General features: G+C 38.4%; 1 protein-coding gene across 1 annotated transcript in view; it reads left to right on the top strand.

Annotated features, from left to right (window-relative positions):
- The window catches only part of LOC130908369 (matrix metalloproteinase-16-like), a 148,414-nt gene that overhangs the window by 126,765 nt on the left and 7,530 nt on the right, over positions 1–14,119 (top strand). Inside the window, exon 9 of the mRNA XM_057823737.1 lies at positions 3,387–3,502. Within this exon, the coding sequence (XP_057679720.1) occupies positions 3,387–3,502 (116 nt within the window). The remainder of the gene's footprint in view (positions 1–3,386; positions 3,503–14,119) is intronic.

The raw sequence follows: 14,119 nt of genomic DNA, 5'->3' as shown, positions 1-14,119 counted from the left end.
AATGTGCACAAACTCACCGGCGGTGTAAACCTGCCGCTGTCAACGCTCTGGGAGGTCGCATTTCACAGCATTCTGCCTAGCGGTCCTCCTCGCCAGCTGTTTGCTCGCCATTCACGCTCGTTTGCATTTGATCGCTAGTCTGATAAACTCCCGCTTTTTCGGTGAGGTCTTTTGTGTTTATTCGTTATTGGATCGTTTTTGTTCACCACTGTAAATAAGAGCACTGAAGCAATAGGTGTAAGTCGCCATTTCTGTTCAACCCATTTTCTCCTGTTTTGTTTAGCGTAAGAAGCTAGGTTAGTGGCAGTCTTTTCTTTGTTCTTTTTCATGATCAGGGTTTAGTTAGCGGGTGGGGTTCAAGTGTAGATTCCTTTTTTATTTTGTTTTGTTTTGGCCTGGGCTTACCCTGAAGCCGCGCTTCATCCACAATTTGTACATATTCATTGAGAGTTTGATTGTTGTGTAAATAAATTTGTGCCACTTGTGAAATTGTGTGGCTCGTTTTATGTTACGCCCTTCGCGAGCCGTCCTTGGGACGTAACACTAGCGAACACAACAACAACTATGCCACGACTATTGCCACGAGTTGGCTTTCGGCTAACGTTGCTAGCTTCTACTGTACATTCCACAACAGTTGGCAGCTCTGCTTTGACAAAGTCATCAGTCATCTATCCAAAATTCACACTTACTTTTTGGCAAATCCTTGATCATAAGCAGACCGGTTAAGAAAGCAGGCATCTTCGAAGTGTTTGCAGCAGAGAACACTACTCGATGATGGCGTGAAATTCATTCGCTTCGTGCGAACGAAAGATGTCCATTTACGTGCCCTGCTATCCTTTGGCCACTCATACAACTTTTCGTTTGAGTGAGAACAAAACATCGCCACACACCGCCGTGGCATCTTACCGAGAAGCAATGCAACAAACAATACTGTTCTATGGCGGACTTCCCTCGCACTTCCCGGTGTGACGTAATTTCCGAAGATTTCCGAAGATTGCCGAAGAAAAGCATTTTCGTTGTCAAGGGTGTTGCTATGGGTTAAACAAAGAATCTGGAAGGGTTGCGTTAAAAAAAATAATGAAAATATGCTTATAATTGTTTAGCCATTGATATTATTCAAAAACATGGCTGGCCAACCTTAGTTCATATTTCCCCTTTAATGTTGTGAACCAACCGTTAAAGTTGTTAAAATTGCTCCCGTTATTCCATAATTTCCCTTTTGTCTACTTTCGACATGTGAAAGTTTTAAAACCATTTTAAAGATAGATTCAAGTCAATATTTTACCGATTTAGGAGTATTTTAGATAAAAAGTTAATTAGGTTCGCTTGGAAGGTTCGCTACAACAGCCTTGCAGTGAAGTCTACTGCTTTAAGATGGTGGCCGTTTGCTAACGCCCGCATCTAGCTTTCTGTACATGTGCTGCTAACGCCACCGAGTCTATCATGCATCTAGTCCTATATAAATATGATATCTTTGTAAAATTTTCAATCAAAAAACAAACTAGTAGCTCGCCATTGTTGACGTCGCCCTGCGGTGACATCACAGCCGTTCTTGCACAGTGTCTTTAACTACGTAAGATAGTGATTGAAATACACCACAAGGTTTCAATGGCGAGTTTTAAATTACTTAGAAACTAAGCCAATGAGTGTGTTTTGTCCCTCGACTGACGCCGTAGTTCCCTGTTTCCATTGTACTTCACGGTCATTTGAGTGCTGGCTTCACAACGTACGAGACCTCTGATAGTTTGTATATTGTGACTAAATATAGACATCCAGTGTATTTGTTGAGCTAAACGAAATGTTTGAATAGAGTTTGACCAAAGTCTGAGTAAGTTTTATTTGTATTTTGCATAGCTATTTTGATTGGGAATTGGGAAGATTTTTTTTTTTTTTTTTTGAGAGATAGGAAAATTATTTTTGTTGTGTTTTCACTAAATGATACTTAAGTTTGTTGTGAAGGAGTTGCCGAAGCTTATGCCAATAAACGGCGCGGTCCAATGAGCGCCTGTGTCCACTCGCCTTTCTCTGCCTCTTAGCTCTCAATGTGCAAAAAATGGAGTCATTGTAATCTGTTTGAGGCAATGCAATAATGTGCTGTATAATCATAAAAACAATTTCGTCGTTCGTTGGTTTGGTAGCACTAGACTGAATAAATCCTCTTCTCAGGTCATCATTGTAAATTTGAAGCTGTTGAAGCAATTTTTAAAAAATTGCCTTTATAATCTACCGTAATTTTTGGACCATAAGGTGCACCTGACTATAAGCCGCGACCCACCAAATTTGACAGAAAAACAGCATTTGTTCATAGATAAGCCACAACTGTCCTCACTGTATTATAAGATATTTACACCAAATTATATTAACTGGTAACACTATATTTGACAGTGGCATCATAAGACCAAATAATAAAATCAAATGAACCACCATAAAGCTTTGCAGCCAATTGGTTGCAAAGCTTGCTTCAATAAGCTTCATTTGGCCATCACCGCTCCCTCTGAAAGTCAACCTCTGCTGCCACCTGCTGTCAACACTGTTATCGTCCAACATGCGTCCTAACATGCATTGCACCGCTACAGATGTAAATAACAATCAAAATTCATGTTCTGTGCTAATCATACCTTCAGTTACTATTCCAATTGTTTCATTAATTGCTAGTTATGGTGTAAGACCATCATAATTATGACGCTACCATGAGCAATAATGAACGCTTATGTCATTTTGTGCCGTCCGGCAAATTATCTCACTTTTGAATGGGATGTAAAGATCCGAGCTGGACATAAATGGAGTTAGTGCTAAAATTCATAATTTCATTAATGCCCATGATAGTGCCATGTCATAATTATGACGGTCTTATGACGCCGCTGTCAAAGAAAGTGTTACCTATTAACCCAAATAAATAAACAAATTACCTTCACAGGACTACAAGCGACAGGATTCAAAATGCAGGAACAAAGTAGCGGCTTATAGTCCGAAAATTACGGTATATGCTTAAGAAAAAAAAGTATATAATACAAAATCGGCTTTGGATATTGGCAATCGGCTGAACGTTTTTTTTTTTTTTGTTAGATATCAGTAATCAGTCTCGGCATTTGAAAATCCCATATCGGTCGACCTCTACTTTACAGTTGAATTTGGATGGATGGATATTTTCTGTGAATTTTCTTGTGTTGGTTATTTCCTTTTACACTTCAAAAACATGCATGTAATATTTACGAAGATTCGTAGGTGTACATGAAAGATGAAAAGTTGTGTGTCTAACGGTACGCGTAAATGATTCAGGCTTTGATCAGAAAGTGCTCTCGGTTGTCAAGTGCCAAATTTTATTTGACATTCACAGCGACATTTCACTTCTTTTGCTCATTTTTAAATCTTTTGATCTCTTTTAGGTACTGGCGTTACAATGAAGAAATGAGAACCATGGACCCTGGTTATCCCAAACCCATCACGGTGTGGAGAGGTGTGCCTGAATCGCCACAGGGGGCCTTTGTCGATAAAGCCAATGGTATGATTTGTCCTTCCTGATACTCTAATTTGGCAGCAGCACTACAGTTCATGTGCCAACATGTATTGATTTCAGCTGGTCGCTGGTTCACTCTACAGGGGGCAAATCAGGGTAGCATTAATTTGAAATTTGCCCCTTTATGTTTACATTGTGTTGTTGCAGATGGCATGTGGTGTTTTAGAATTATAATTTTGGTTCTTGTGCAGTGGTAAAACAACCCCTAGCAAAAAGTATGGAATCACCAGTCTCGGACAAGCACTCACTCAGACATTTTATTATGTAGAACAAACTCAGACAAAAAGCTTGGAAAAAATTATGAATTAGTTCAAAAGTGCAACTCCTTGGCATTCAGAAACACCAAAAGAAATGAATAAAAAACATTGTGGTGGTCAGTAGATGTTAATTTTATAGAGCAAGTGCAGGGAAATAAATATAGAATCACTCCATTCTGAAGAAAAAAAATTGGAATCACTCCATTTTGAGTAGACAATGCAGACACACCCAGTCAATTTCCTTTCTTTAATTGGGCCCTGCCTCAGATTAGATCTGCTCGTTAGTCAGCAGTTAAAATATTGCAGTTATTGCACCTTGGAGGGCTGCTAGACCAAGTGGATTCACAAGAATCATGGCTCCAACAAGAGAGATGTCTCTTGAGACCAAGGAGAGAATTATCAAACTTCATGAAGAAGGTAACGCGACATGTATGCTTGCCAAAGATGTGGGCTGTTCACACGCAGCTGTATCAAAAATCTGGACCAAATACAAACAGCATGGCAAGGTTGTTAAAGTAAAGCGTAGTGGTAGACCGAGGTAGACATCCAACCGTCATGACAAACGACTAAAGGCGATATGTCTTGAAAACAGAAGATTTACAGCAATACAAATGAAGAAGAAATGGGAGGAAACTGGAGTCAAGGTATGTAACAGAACTGTGCAAAATCGCCTAAAGGAAGTGGGATTTTTATACAGAAAAGCTAGAAGGAAACCATCATTGACACTTAAACAGAAAAGAACAAGGCTGCAATGGGCTAAGGAGAGGCAATCATGGACTGTGGATGACTGGATGAAGGTTATTTTCAGTGATGAGTCAGGAATCTGCATTGGATAAAGTAATGATGCTGGAACTTTTGTTTGGTGCCGTTCCAGTGAGATTTACAAAGATGACTGCCTGAAAAAAACATCAAAATTCCCTCAGTCCTTGATGATATGGGGCTACATGTCAGGCAAAGGCACTGGGGAGATGGCTGTGGTTGAATCTTCAATAAATGCACAAGTTGACATTGAAATTTTTGACAGCTTTCTTATCCCTTCAATTGAAAATATGTTTGTCATTTTCCACGATGACAACACGTCATGCCACAGAGCTAAAACTCCAAGCCTTCCTTGGAAAAAGACTCATCCAGTCAATATCATGGCCTGCAAATAGCCCAGATCTCAACCCTATTGAAAACCTGTGGTGGAAATTGGGAAAAAAATGGTCCACAGCAAGGTTTCGACCTGCAAGGATGATCTTGCAACTGCAATCAAAGAGAGTTGGCACCAAATTGATGAAGAATACTGTTTGTCACTCATCAAGTCCATGCTTCAGCGACTCCAAGCTGTCATAAAAGCTAGAGGTGGTGCAAATAAATACTAGAGATGTGTTTTGATTGTTATTTCTTTGTTTGTTTCTCATGAGTCCATATATTTTTCCTCAGAATGGAGTGATTCTATATTTATTTCCCTGCACTTGTTCTACATGATAAAATGTCTGAGTGAGTGCTCGTCGGAGACTAGTGATTCCATAGTTTTTGCTATGGGTTGTAAATGCCGATATCTATTTCCAATAAGTAAATGCTGTAGGTCATGCTACTAGAGAATGTATATTTTTAAGCCGTTAATAAGTTAGTCTAGACCACGTTTCTCATTTGGAACAGGAGCAACAATACCACAACTGCATACATCTTTTTGTTTTTAACTAGCCTGAAACAAGTTTGTAGAGGCAATGTACAACTTTTGGAGATGAGAAAACCTTCCCTCGTCAAGCTTATCCAGCCAGGTGGGTTTGGGCCCTGAATTTGGCAGCACCTGGATTGGAAAAAGCAGGGCAGGTGGTGCCGAACGCTCAGGCCATCTGTTCCGTGTATCGGCAGCCAGATTCATAGCCCAATATTTCTGCCGCTGAGGCCAAGAGGCGCGTGAGCGTGAAGGGTGGGCTGTGGGGCTGATTAGTGGCCATGTTCATACCACGCACGTGCAGTTTTGAAAGATGGTGTGGCGTTACGTGCCTGCATATGTGGTATTAGATCGACCTAGATAAAGAGGCATAATTGAGTATGTGTCGTTGCCATGTGTATATAAATATATGTGTGATAACAGATTTTTTAGGGCCCCCTGGAGCAATGTTTTCCTGGCACTCAACAACAGTCACACGTTCTGCCTCACCTATAAACCCTAATCCACTTTAATATTACTGTTATAGCTGTCTTATAGCATTTGCAACAACATGTGTTAGATTAGAAATTCAGCACATACTGTATGCCGTATTTATAAGCAGTATTGTTCAAGTTGCTTTTCAAAAGTAAAGAGACATTGTTCTTTCTCAGAAAAAGGGAATTATTACTTTAATAGTTATTTAATCATTAAAGTAACTATTTTTATTTACCGTATTTGCAGCACTATAAGATGCACCTAAAAGCCTTCAATTTTCTCAAAAGTCGACAGTGGGTTTTACAATCTGATGCGCCTTACAGTGGTATGAAAAAGTATTTGAAACTTTTGGAATTTCTCACATTTCTGCATAATATCACCATCAAATGTGATCTGATCTTTGTCAAAATCACACAGATGAAAAAACAATGGCTGCTTTAACCAAAACCACCCACATATTTATGGGTTTTCATATTTTAATGAGGATAGTATGCAAACAATGACAAAAGGGGGAACAATAAGTAAGTGAACCATCACATTTAATATTTTGTGCCCCCCCCCCAGTAATATATGGCTATATATATATCTTTATATATATAATATATATATATATATATATATATATATATATATATATATATATATATATATATATATATATATATATATATAGTTTTTTTTTTGTTTGTTTGTTTTCTTTTTTAATAAAACTGAATTTTTCTATTCTGCGGATTCTCCTGTTTAGTGTCGCAGTGCGGATGCCCACCTTCAGGGTGCGCGCTGCTGTGACGTCATGCGGATAATCTATCATTTGGACTGTCAGATTGACGTTCAGCGGGCGCGATTGCTATGTGAATCTGGCAAGATGAGAGGCTGGATCCGGCACGCATTCACCTGCTATTGGGGTATAGACATATACGTCACAGAATGAGAAAATGTAGCGCTTACGTTAGAAATTACCGCAAAAAGTAGTTTCATTATGTAACATAACAAATGTAAGGGCATTAGTTCCAACACTGTTTATAAGTACCTGACAATTTTCTTCTGTGGTAAAAATATTTATTTATGAATGTGGAAGCTACCCCGTGTATTAAGATTTAAGAAATACTCCTATATCCATGTTCTTAGAAAAGACTCTCCACAGTCATTACTCTATTTTTTTTTTTTTTTTAATTGGGCGACCTAATGACTCCTTGAAGATGCACATGCTGCTTGTAAATGTTGCGTAGGATGAAGCATCTCTGCTACTTTTATGGAAATTGGTAACAGATAATTATGCTTGTGCAGTGTGCGTATGCAGTTGTGTGGCTGTGCTGTAAAATGAAGGATTCAAAGAATTCTGTGCTCACGGGATGGAGGAATTCACAGCATATACAGGGTGTTTCCACAACTGGAAGAAATGTGCTGTCTGTGTGGACTGAGGAATGCATTGTGCTGTGTATAAATTCAACAGGATATGCATAATATCCCCTGTTATAACCAGTCTTGTATTACAAAATTAGGAAATAACTTAAACGAGTTCAGTATCAGTTCAGTAATTTCTGCATTTTTGACTTAACATAAATGTAGCACATTTTGGGTTGATTTTATGTAAATTAACAGGATATGCATAATATCCCGTTTTAACCAGTCTTGTATTACAAAATTAGGAAATAACTTAAACAAGTTTAGTATCAGTTCAGTAATTTCTGCATCTTAGACTTAACATAAATGTAGCACATTTTTGGTTGATTTTATGTAAATTAACAGGATATGCATAATATCCCCTGTTTTAACCAGTCTTGTATTACAAAATTAGGAAATAACTTAAACGAGTAAAGTATCAGTTCAGTAATTTCTGCATTTTTGACTTAACATAAATGTAGCACATTTTGGGTTGATTTCATGTAAATTAACAGGATATGCATAATATCCCGTTTTAACCAGTGTTGTATTACAAAATTAGGAAATAACTTAAACAAGTTTAGTATCAGTTCAGTAATTCCTGCATTTTAGACTTAACATAAATGTAGCACATTTTTGGTTGATTTAATGTAAATGAACAGGATATGCATAATATCCCCTGTTTTAACCAGTCTTGTATTACAAAATTAGGATATAACTTAAGCAAGTTCAGTATCAGTTCAGTAATTTCCGCATTTTAGACTTAACGCAAATGTAGCACATTTTGGGTTGATTTTATGTAAATTCCTTTAAAAAGCTTTCAACTTTTGAGCAGTAGTTAATTTGCTTGTGAGGAAACAAGAGTTACACTGCTGGCCAAAAGCATTGGCACCCCTGCAATTCTTTCACATAATGCTACATTTCTCCCAGAAAATGATTGCAATTACAAATGCTTTGGTAGTAATCTTCATTTGTTTTGCTTGCAATGAAAAAACACAACAGAGATTTGGGGGGGGAAATGAAATCATTATCATTTTACACAAAACTCCAAAAATGGGCCAGACAAAAGTATTAGCACCCTTTAAAAAAATCATGTGATGCTTCTCTAATTTTAACAGCACCTGTTACTTACCTGTGGCACGTCACACTTGCATCCAGTTAAGATGGATTAAAGTTGACTCAACCTGTGTCCTTGTGTGTGCCACATTGAACATGGAGAAAAGAAAGAAGACCAAAGAACTGTCTGAGGACTTGAGAAGAAAAATTGTGAGGAAGCATTGGCAATCTAAAGGCTGCAAGTCCATCTCCAAAGACCTAAATGTTCCTATGTCTATGGTGCGCAGTGTCATCAATAAGTGTAAAACCCATGGCACTGTGGCTAACCTCCCTAGATTTGGACGGAAAAGAAAAATTGACGAGCGAATTCAACAAAAGATTGTGCGGATGGTGGATAAAGAACCTCGACACATCCAAACAAGTTCAAGCTGTCCTGCAGTCCGAGGGTACAACAGTGTCAACCCGTACTATCCGTTGGTGTCTGAATGAAAAGGGACTCTATGGTAGGATACCCAGGAAGACCCCACTTCTGACCCAGATACATGAAAAAGCCAGGCTGGAATTTGCCAAAACCTAACTGAGAAAGTCAAAAATGTTTTAGAAGATTGTTCTCTGGTCAGAAGAGACAAAAGTAAAACTTTTTGGGAAAAGGCATCAACATAGAGTTTACAGGGGGAAAAAAAAAACTTTCAAAGGTCTTCACAGAAAAGAACACGGTCCTCACAGTCAAACATGGCGGCGGTTCCCTGATGTTTTGGGGTTGCTTTGCTGCCTCTGGCACTGGACTGCCTGACCGTCTGCATGTCATTATGAAGTCTGAAGACTACCAACAAATTTTGCAGCGTAATTTAGGCCCAGTGTCAGAAGGCTGGGTCTCCCTCAGAGGTCATGGGTCTTCCAGCAGGACATTGACGCAAAAAGTGTTAGAAAACGGTTTGAGAGAAAGCACTGAAGACTTCTAAAGTGGCCAGCAATGAGTCAAGACCTGAATCCCATAAAACACCTGCGGAGGGATCTGAAAATGGCAGTTTGGAGAAGGCAACCTTCAAATCTCAGAGACCTGGAGCAGTTGGCCAAAGAAGAATGGTCTAAAATTCCAGCAGAGCATTATAAGAAACTCATTGATGGATACCGGAAGCGGTTGTTCGCAGTTATTTTGCCTAAAGGTTGTTCTACCAAGTATTAGGCTGAGGGTGCCAGTGTTTTTATCCGGCCCATTTTTGGGGTTTTGTGTAAAATGATGATTTAATTTATAATTTTTTTCATTCTCTTATGTGTTTTTTCATTGCAAGCAAAATAAATGAAGATATTACCACCAAAGCATTTGTAATTGCAATCATTTTCTGGGAGAAATTGAGCATTATCTGACAGAATTGCAGGGGTGCCAATACTTTTGGCCAACAGTGTAATATGTTTTCAAGTTTTTGTTTTTAAATTTATAAATTCATTAACTGTCTGCTTTTGTTTAATACAAATGAAGGGAAGCAATTTATTTAGACATACATAAATTAATAACTATTCCTATTTTTTGCCCTTGCGAGTGAGAAACTGTCACCTGTCTGCCATTTTTAAGAAGTCCTGTGTCCAATCTCCTTCGCTCTATTTACATATAGAGTATCTGCGTCCTCATTTTCCCTGAAAACAGCTTGCATGAATAATAAATAGCAATCCAAGCTGCCACATGCAGGGTTCGAGCCCAGTTTTACATGACATATATATTTTTTCAGGGACATTCTGGAGTCAACTTGAAAATGCCTAAAAACTCGTTGTATCGTATGTCCGAAATGTGATATCATTAAATCAATGGAATCTGTAGTCAAATGATTCAATTGTAATGAAATGCACTGTATTGTGCACGCAAAAGAAATATTTTAGTTATTTTTGCTCAACATTTGCATCGCTGTCTTCACAAATAATCCCACAGAGGGACAAGTGTTTTCAAGTGAATTCATCCTCCAGGGGGTTGGAATCAAAGATGAACACTGACTCGTTGTGACTTTCTTGTTTGCGTGACACCGCGACAATTGCCCACTCATTCTCGTGAGGAAAAAAAAAAACACCCAGTGTGTTTGAAAAACTCCAAAGCAGCTTGTTTCTGGATGACATTTATTGTGCTTTGTGTGATATTAGCTCTAAGGTATGAATCTTTTTTTTTGTTTTTTAATGAGGTTTTTTTTTTTTTTTTTTTAATTAATCTCCAGAGACAATGCTGCTATGCTGACGAGTGCACAGTGGCTCAACTGCAAAGTCATGTACAGTTCACGTTGAGTGGAATTGTTTATTATTTAAGCTACTTGAGAAGTGTGCCTGTCTAAACACAAATAATCTTAGATAATCTTTATTTGTTCTAGGTAAGATGGCCATGCAACATTTTTTAATATGTAGCGATGGTAATCCTGGACAAATTTGCTAGTTGATGGCAGCTTTCCATGTAATACAAAAGCAACCGTCTATGTTATTGCTTATATCTTTTTTCAATGGCGTTTCTTCGGCACACCATACAGCCCAAACTGTATGGCCCATCGACATTCTTCAAATACCGAAATGACGTAAATTCTCGTGCAATGCAGGGAATCTTTTGAATGAGCCCCAAAAATTACCTTTCGCGCTTTTGCAAACTTTTTTTTTTTTTTGAATGTACAGTGGCACTTTGACATACGATATCTTGGACACACAATCTTTTTGACATCCGACGTAAAAAATGACTCGCCATTTGTTTCTACATCCGACGACATGCTCGAAATACAACGATTTATGACAGCTCCGCTGTTTCTTTGTTTTCCTGCAAGACGGGCGCACGGCGGATTTTCTTGTGAGTGAAAATTTACATGGGTTCCAAGTAGAGCTGTCCCGACTAGTCGACATAATCGTAAATCCGTCGACGAGCACAACATCCCGCCGACGGTTAATGAAGGGTTAAAAAAATATATGCGTGGAAAGTTCAGAATGTGGGATGCTCTGTATGCAAGCGGGGAAAGTGGCACAAAGCCCAAAAAAAGCGCACCGGAGTGTCCAAAACACTGACTTATTTCAAAGAAACAAAGGAGGGTACACTCTTCTGTCCTGTCTCTTCAATGCCAAGCTTGGCTGCACGTCGGCCGTGAATAAACACCTCAAGTGCCGTCACCCAGTTTGTCCATTTTTTTTTTTGTTTTTTCATTTTTTTGTACACCAGAGGGTGCTGTCGCCTTACTAAATAATAATGTTTCATTTACAATGGGCCTATAAGTGCTATTAGTATTGTTCTTATGCTAACTGAAAGGTTTATTTCATGTTATGGTTTATTTTATGGTATAGAAAATAATATAAGGTTAAAAGGTCATAAATATATACAGTATATCCAGTGATTGCACTCAAGGGAGAGATTGTCAATGATAAGGTAATAAATTAAGGTAAAGGCAATTCATATAGGCAATTCATTGACATATAAATAAGGTTTAAAAGGAAAAAGGTGAAAAGTTTTTGTTAATTTGTTGTTTTATTTGTGTGCACCGTAGCTCTTACGGTGTGATTACATCAAGGATGGAATAAAAGTTGTAAACCATCAGTTTAAGAGACCATCTTTTCAATCGGGATGCTACACTAGTTAATTCTATCAGCATTTGAACTAATTGTTTATGTGTGATTTATTATTGTTATTTACGTGTTTATTTGTACTTTAATAAATAATTTAGTAAACAAAAAAGACAATTTTTTTTTTTTTTTTTTATTAGATTAGTCGACTAATCGTAAAAATAGTCGGCTGACTTATCGGGAGAAAATTAGTCGTTTGGGACAGCCCTAGTTCCAAGAATGATAGTGCAGGTGGTGAAGAAAGGAAAAAGGTGAGGCTTACCATTGAAATGCAGATGGAAAAGAGAAAAATATGGGCGTGGTGCACGCATCTGTGAACTGGCTCGACAAGGCCGAAGAATGTGTATGATCTCGATGGTCTTTATAAGTTAAGGTGATAATTATTATTGTGGTAAGATCGCCAAAACATCGCCAGCTTTGTCAGGTTTTTAACTGATTTGCTCCCAAAACGTATAAATACGTTCTATTTTTAATTGTTTCAGTGTCCCAAAGACATATTTATGCGTCTTTTACGGTTTTTTTTTTCTTCACAAGAGACATCTCTGGGTTCTGATTCAACTTAGCTCCAAAGCACAACGCTGAAAATCCATTTTAAAGCAATAAAACTGGCCACTGGAGGGCAATAGCGTATTTGGTAAGACCCGCACCCCGGAACGAACTGCTGGCCGCACAGCTGGGGCGCCGGCAGAAGACGACCGAATGGACTTCCAGGATGCCAGGTGGCGGACGACCGAGCAGAACAACCGGGAGGACGCCCGGGATGCCAGGCGCTGGACGACTGAGCAGAACGACCAGGACCACCAGTGCAGCAGACGATGCCGTTTCACCGGTGCAACCCCCTTCGCTGGCCGTTTTACTGGATATTGACTGATTTTGCAAGGCCCACAGAAAATTCTGTTCTATTGCTAAATAAACATGGAACCCACCAAAAGGAAGATTAGACTCTTTTCTTTCAGCAGGGAAAAAAAGTTAGTTCATCTTTTTCCATTCATTAAAAATCTGCATTAGAAAATAGCTTAGTTTGAGCAATTTTCACATTTCTGATGAAAAAAAAGAGAAATTGAGCTTTTTGTGAAAGCATACATTTCAAACATAACTTAGACTTTAATACAGCTATTTTTTGCTTTAGTTACGTCCCAAACATCTGAATAATGTTTTACTTTTACAAAATAACATAAACAACAAGACAAATAGAGCTTTTGATAGCAAAGTAACGATTTATCTACACATGGCCGTGACAGCCGGGTAAACTTTTCCCTCATCGCCGCCTGTCTCATAAAGATGGATTTTTTTTTGTCTCTGCGGGCTCTGCTCGGTCGTCCAGCGCCTGGCATCCCTGGCGTCCTCTCAGTTGTTCTGCTCGGTCATCTGCCGCCTTGGATCCTGGACGTCCATTCGGTCGTCTTCCGCCGGCGCCCCGGCCGTGTGGCCCGGCTGTTCGTTGCCGTTGAATCGGGTTGCGGGTCTTACCAAATGCGCTACTGCCCTCCAGTGGCCAGTTTTATTGCTTTAAAATGGATTTTTTTAGCTTTGTGCTTTGGAGCTAAGTTGAATCAGAACCCAGAAATGTAACGTAAAAGATGTATAAATATGTCTTTGGGACACTGAAACAATTAAAAATAGAACATATCTATACGTTTTTGGGAGCAAATGGGTTAAATTCCAGTGGTGGATGAAGTACTCTTTTTTTTTTTTTTTTTTTTACTTAAGTAAAAGTACAGATACAGGTGCCAAACATTAAAAAAAGTACAAAAAGTACTTGCTTTAAAATTTACTTTACAAGTAAAATGTACACTTATTCTTCTCCTGACGCAAAAATGTAATATAGATACACAGAGAGCGGAGTCAATATTCAAAGAAAGAATCTGAAAAGTCATTTGACTCCTCAGTTTTATTTGAAACTGTGCCGAATTGGAAGAAAAAACAAGCAATAAAATTGACGGCACTTTAAACAGAAGCTTAACAAGTTCAAAAAGTCCAAAATTTAGCTTGTTTTCCTGGTGAGTGCGTATTATCATCATGAAGTTGGTGTTGTCCTTGTAGATGCTACAATATGTGTTCGTCTTATAATTTTCAATTGAAAATGTTTGTAACTTTTATTTATTTTTGGACCAAATCGTTTAAATTTTACAGACGAAAACATTTTGAGTAATCTTCGGCGAAAAGTTGACAAACACATTTTGAAATCACTAAAAT

Source organism: Corythoichthys intestinalis, chromosome 20 (assembly GCF_030265065.1).
Source record: "Corythoichthys intestinalis isolate RoL2023-P3 chromosome 20, ASM3026506v1, whole genome shotgun sequence".
In the NCBI taxonomy this organism is placed as follows: Eukaryota; Metazoa; Chordata; class Actinopteri; order Syngnathiformes; family Syngnathidae; genus Corythoichthys; species Corythoichthys intestinalis.
This window is presented reverse-complemented; position numbering and strand designations above follow the sequence as displayed.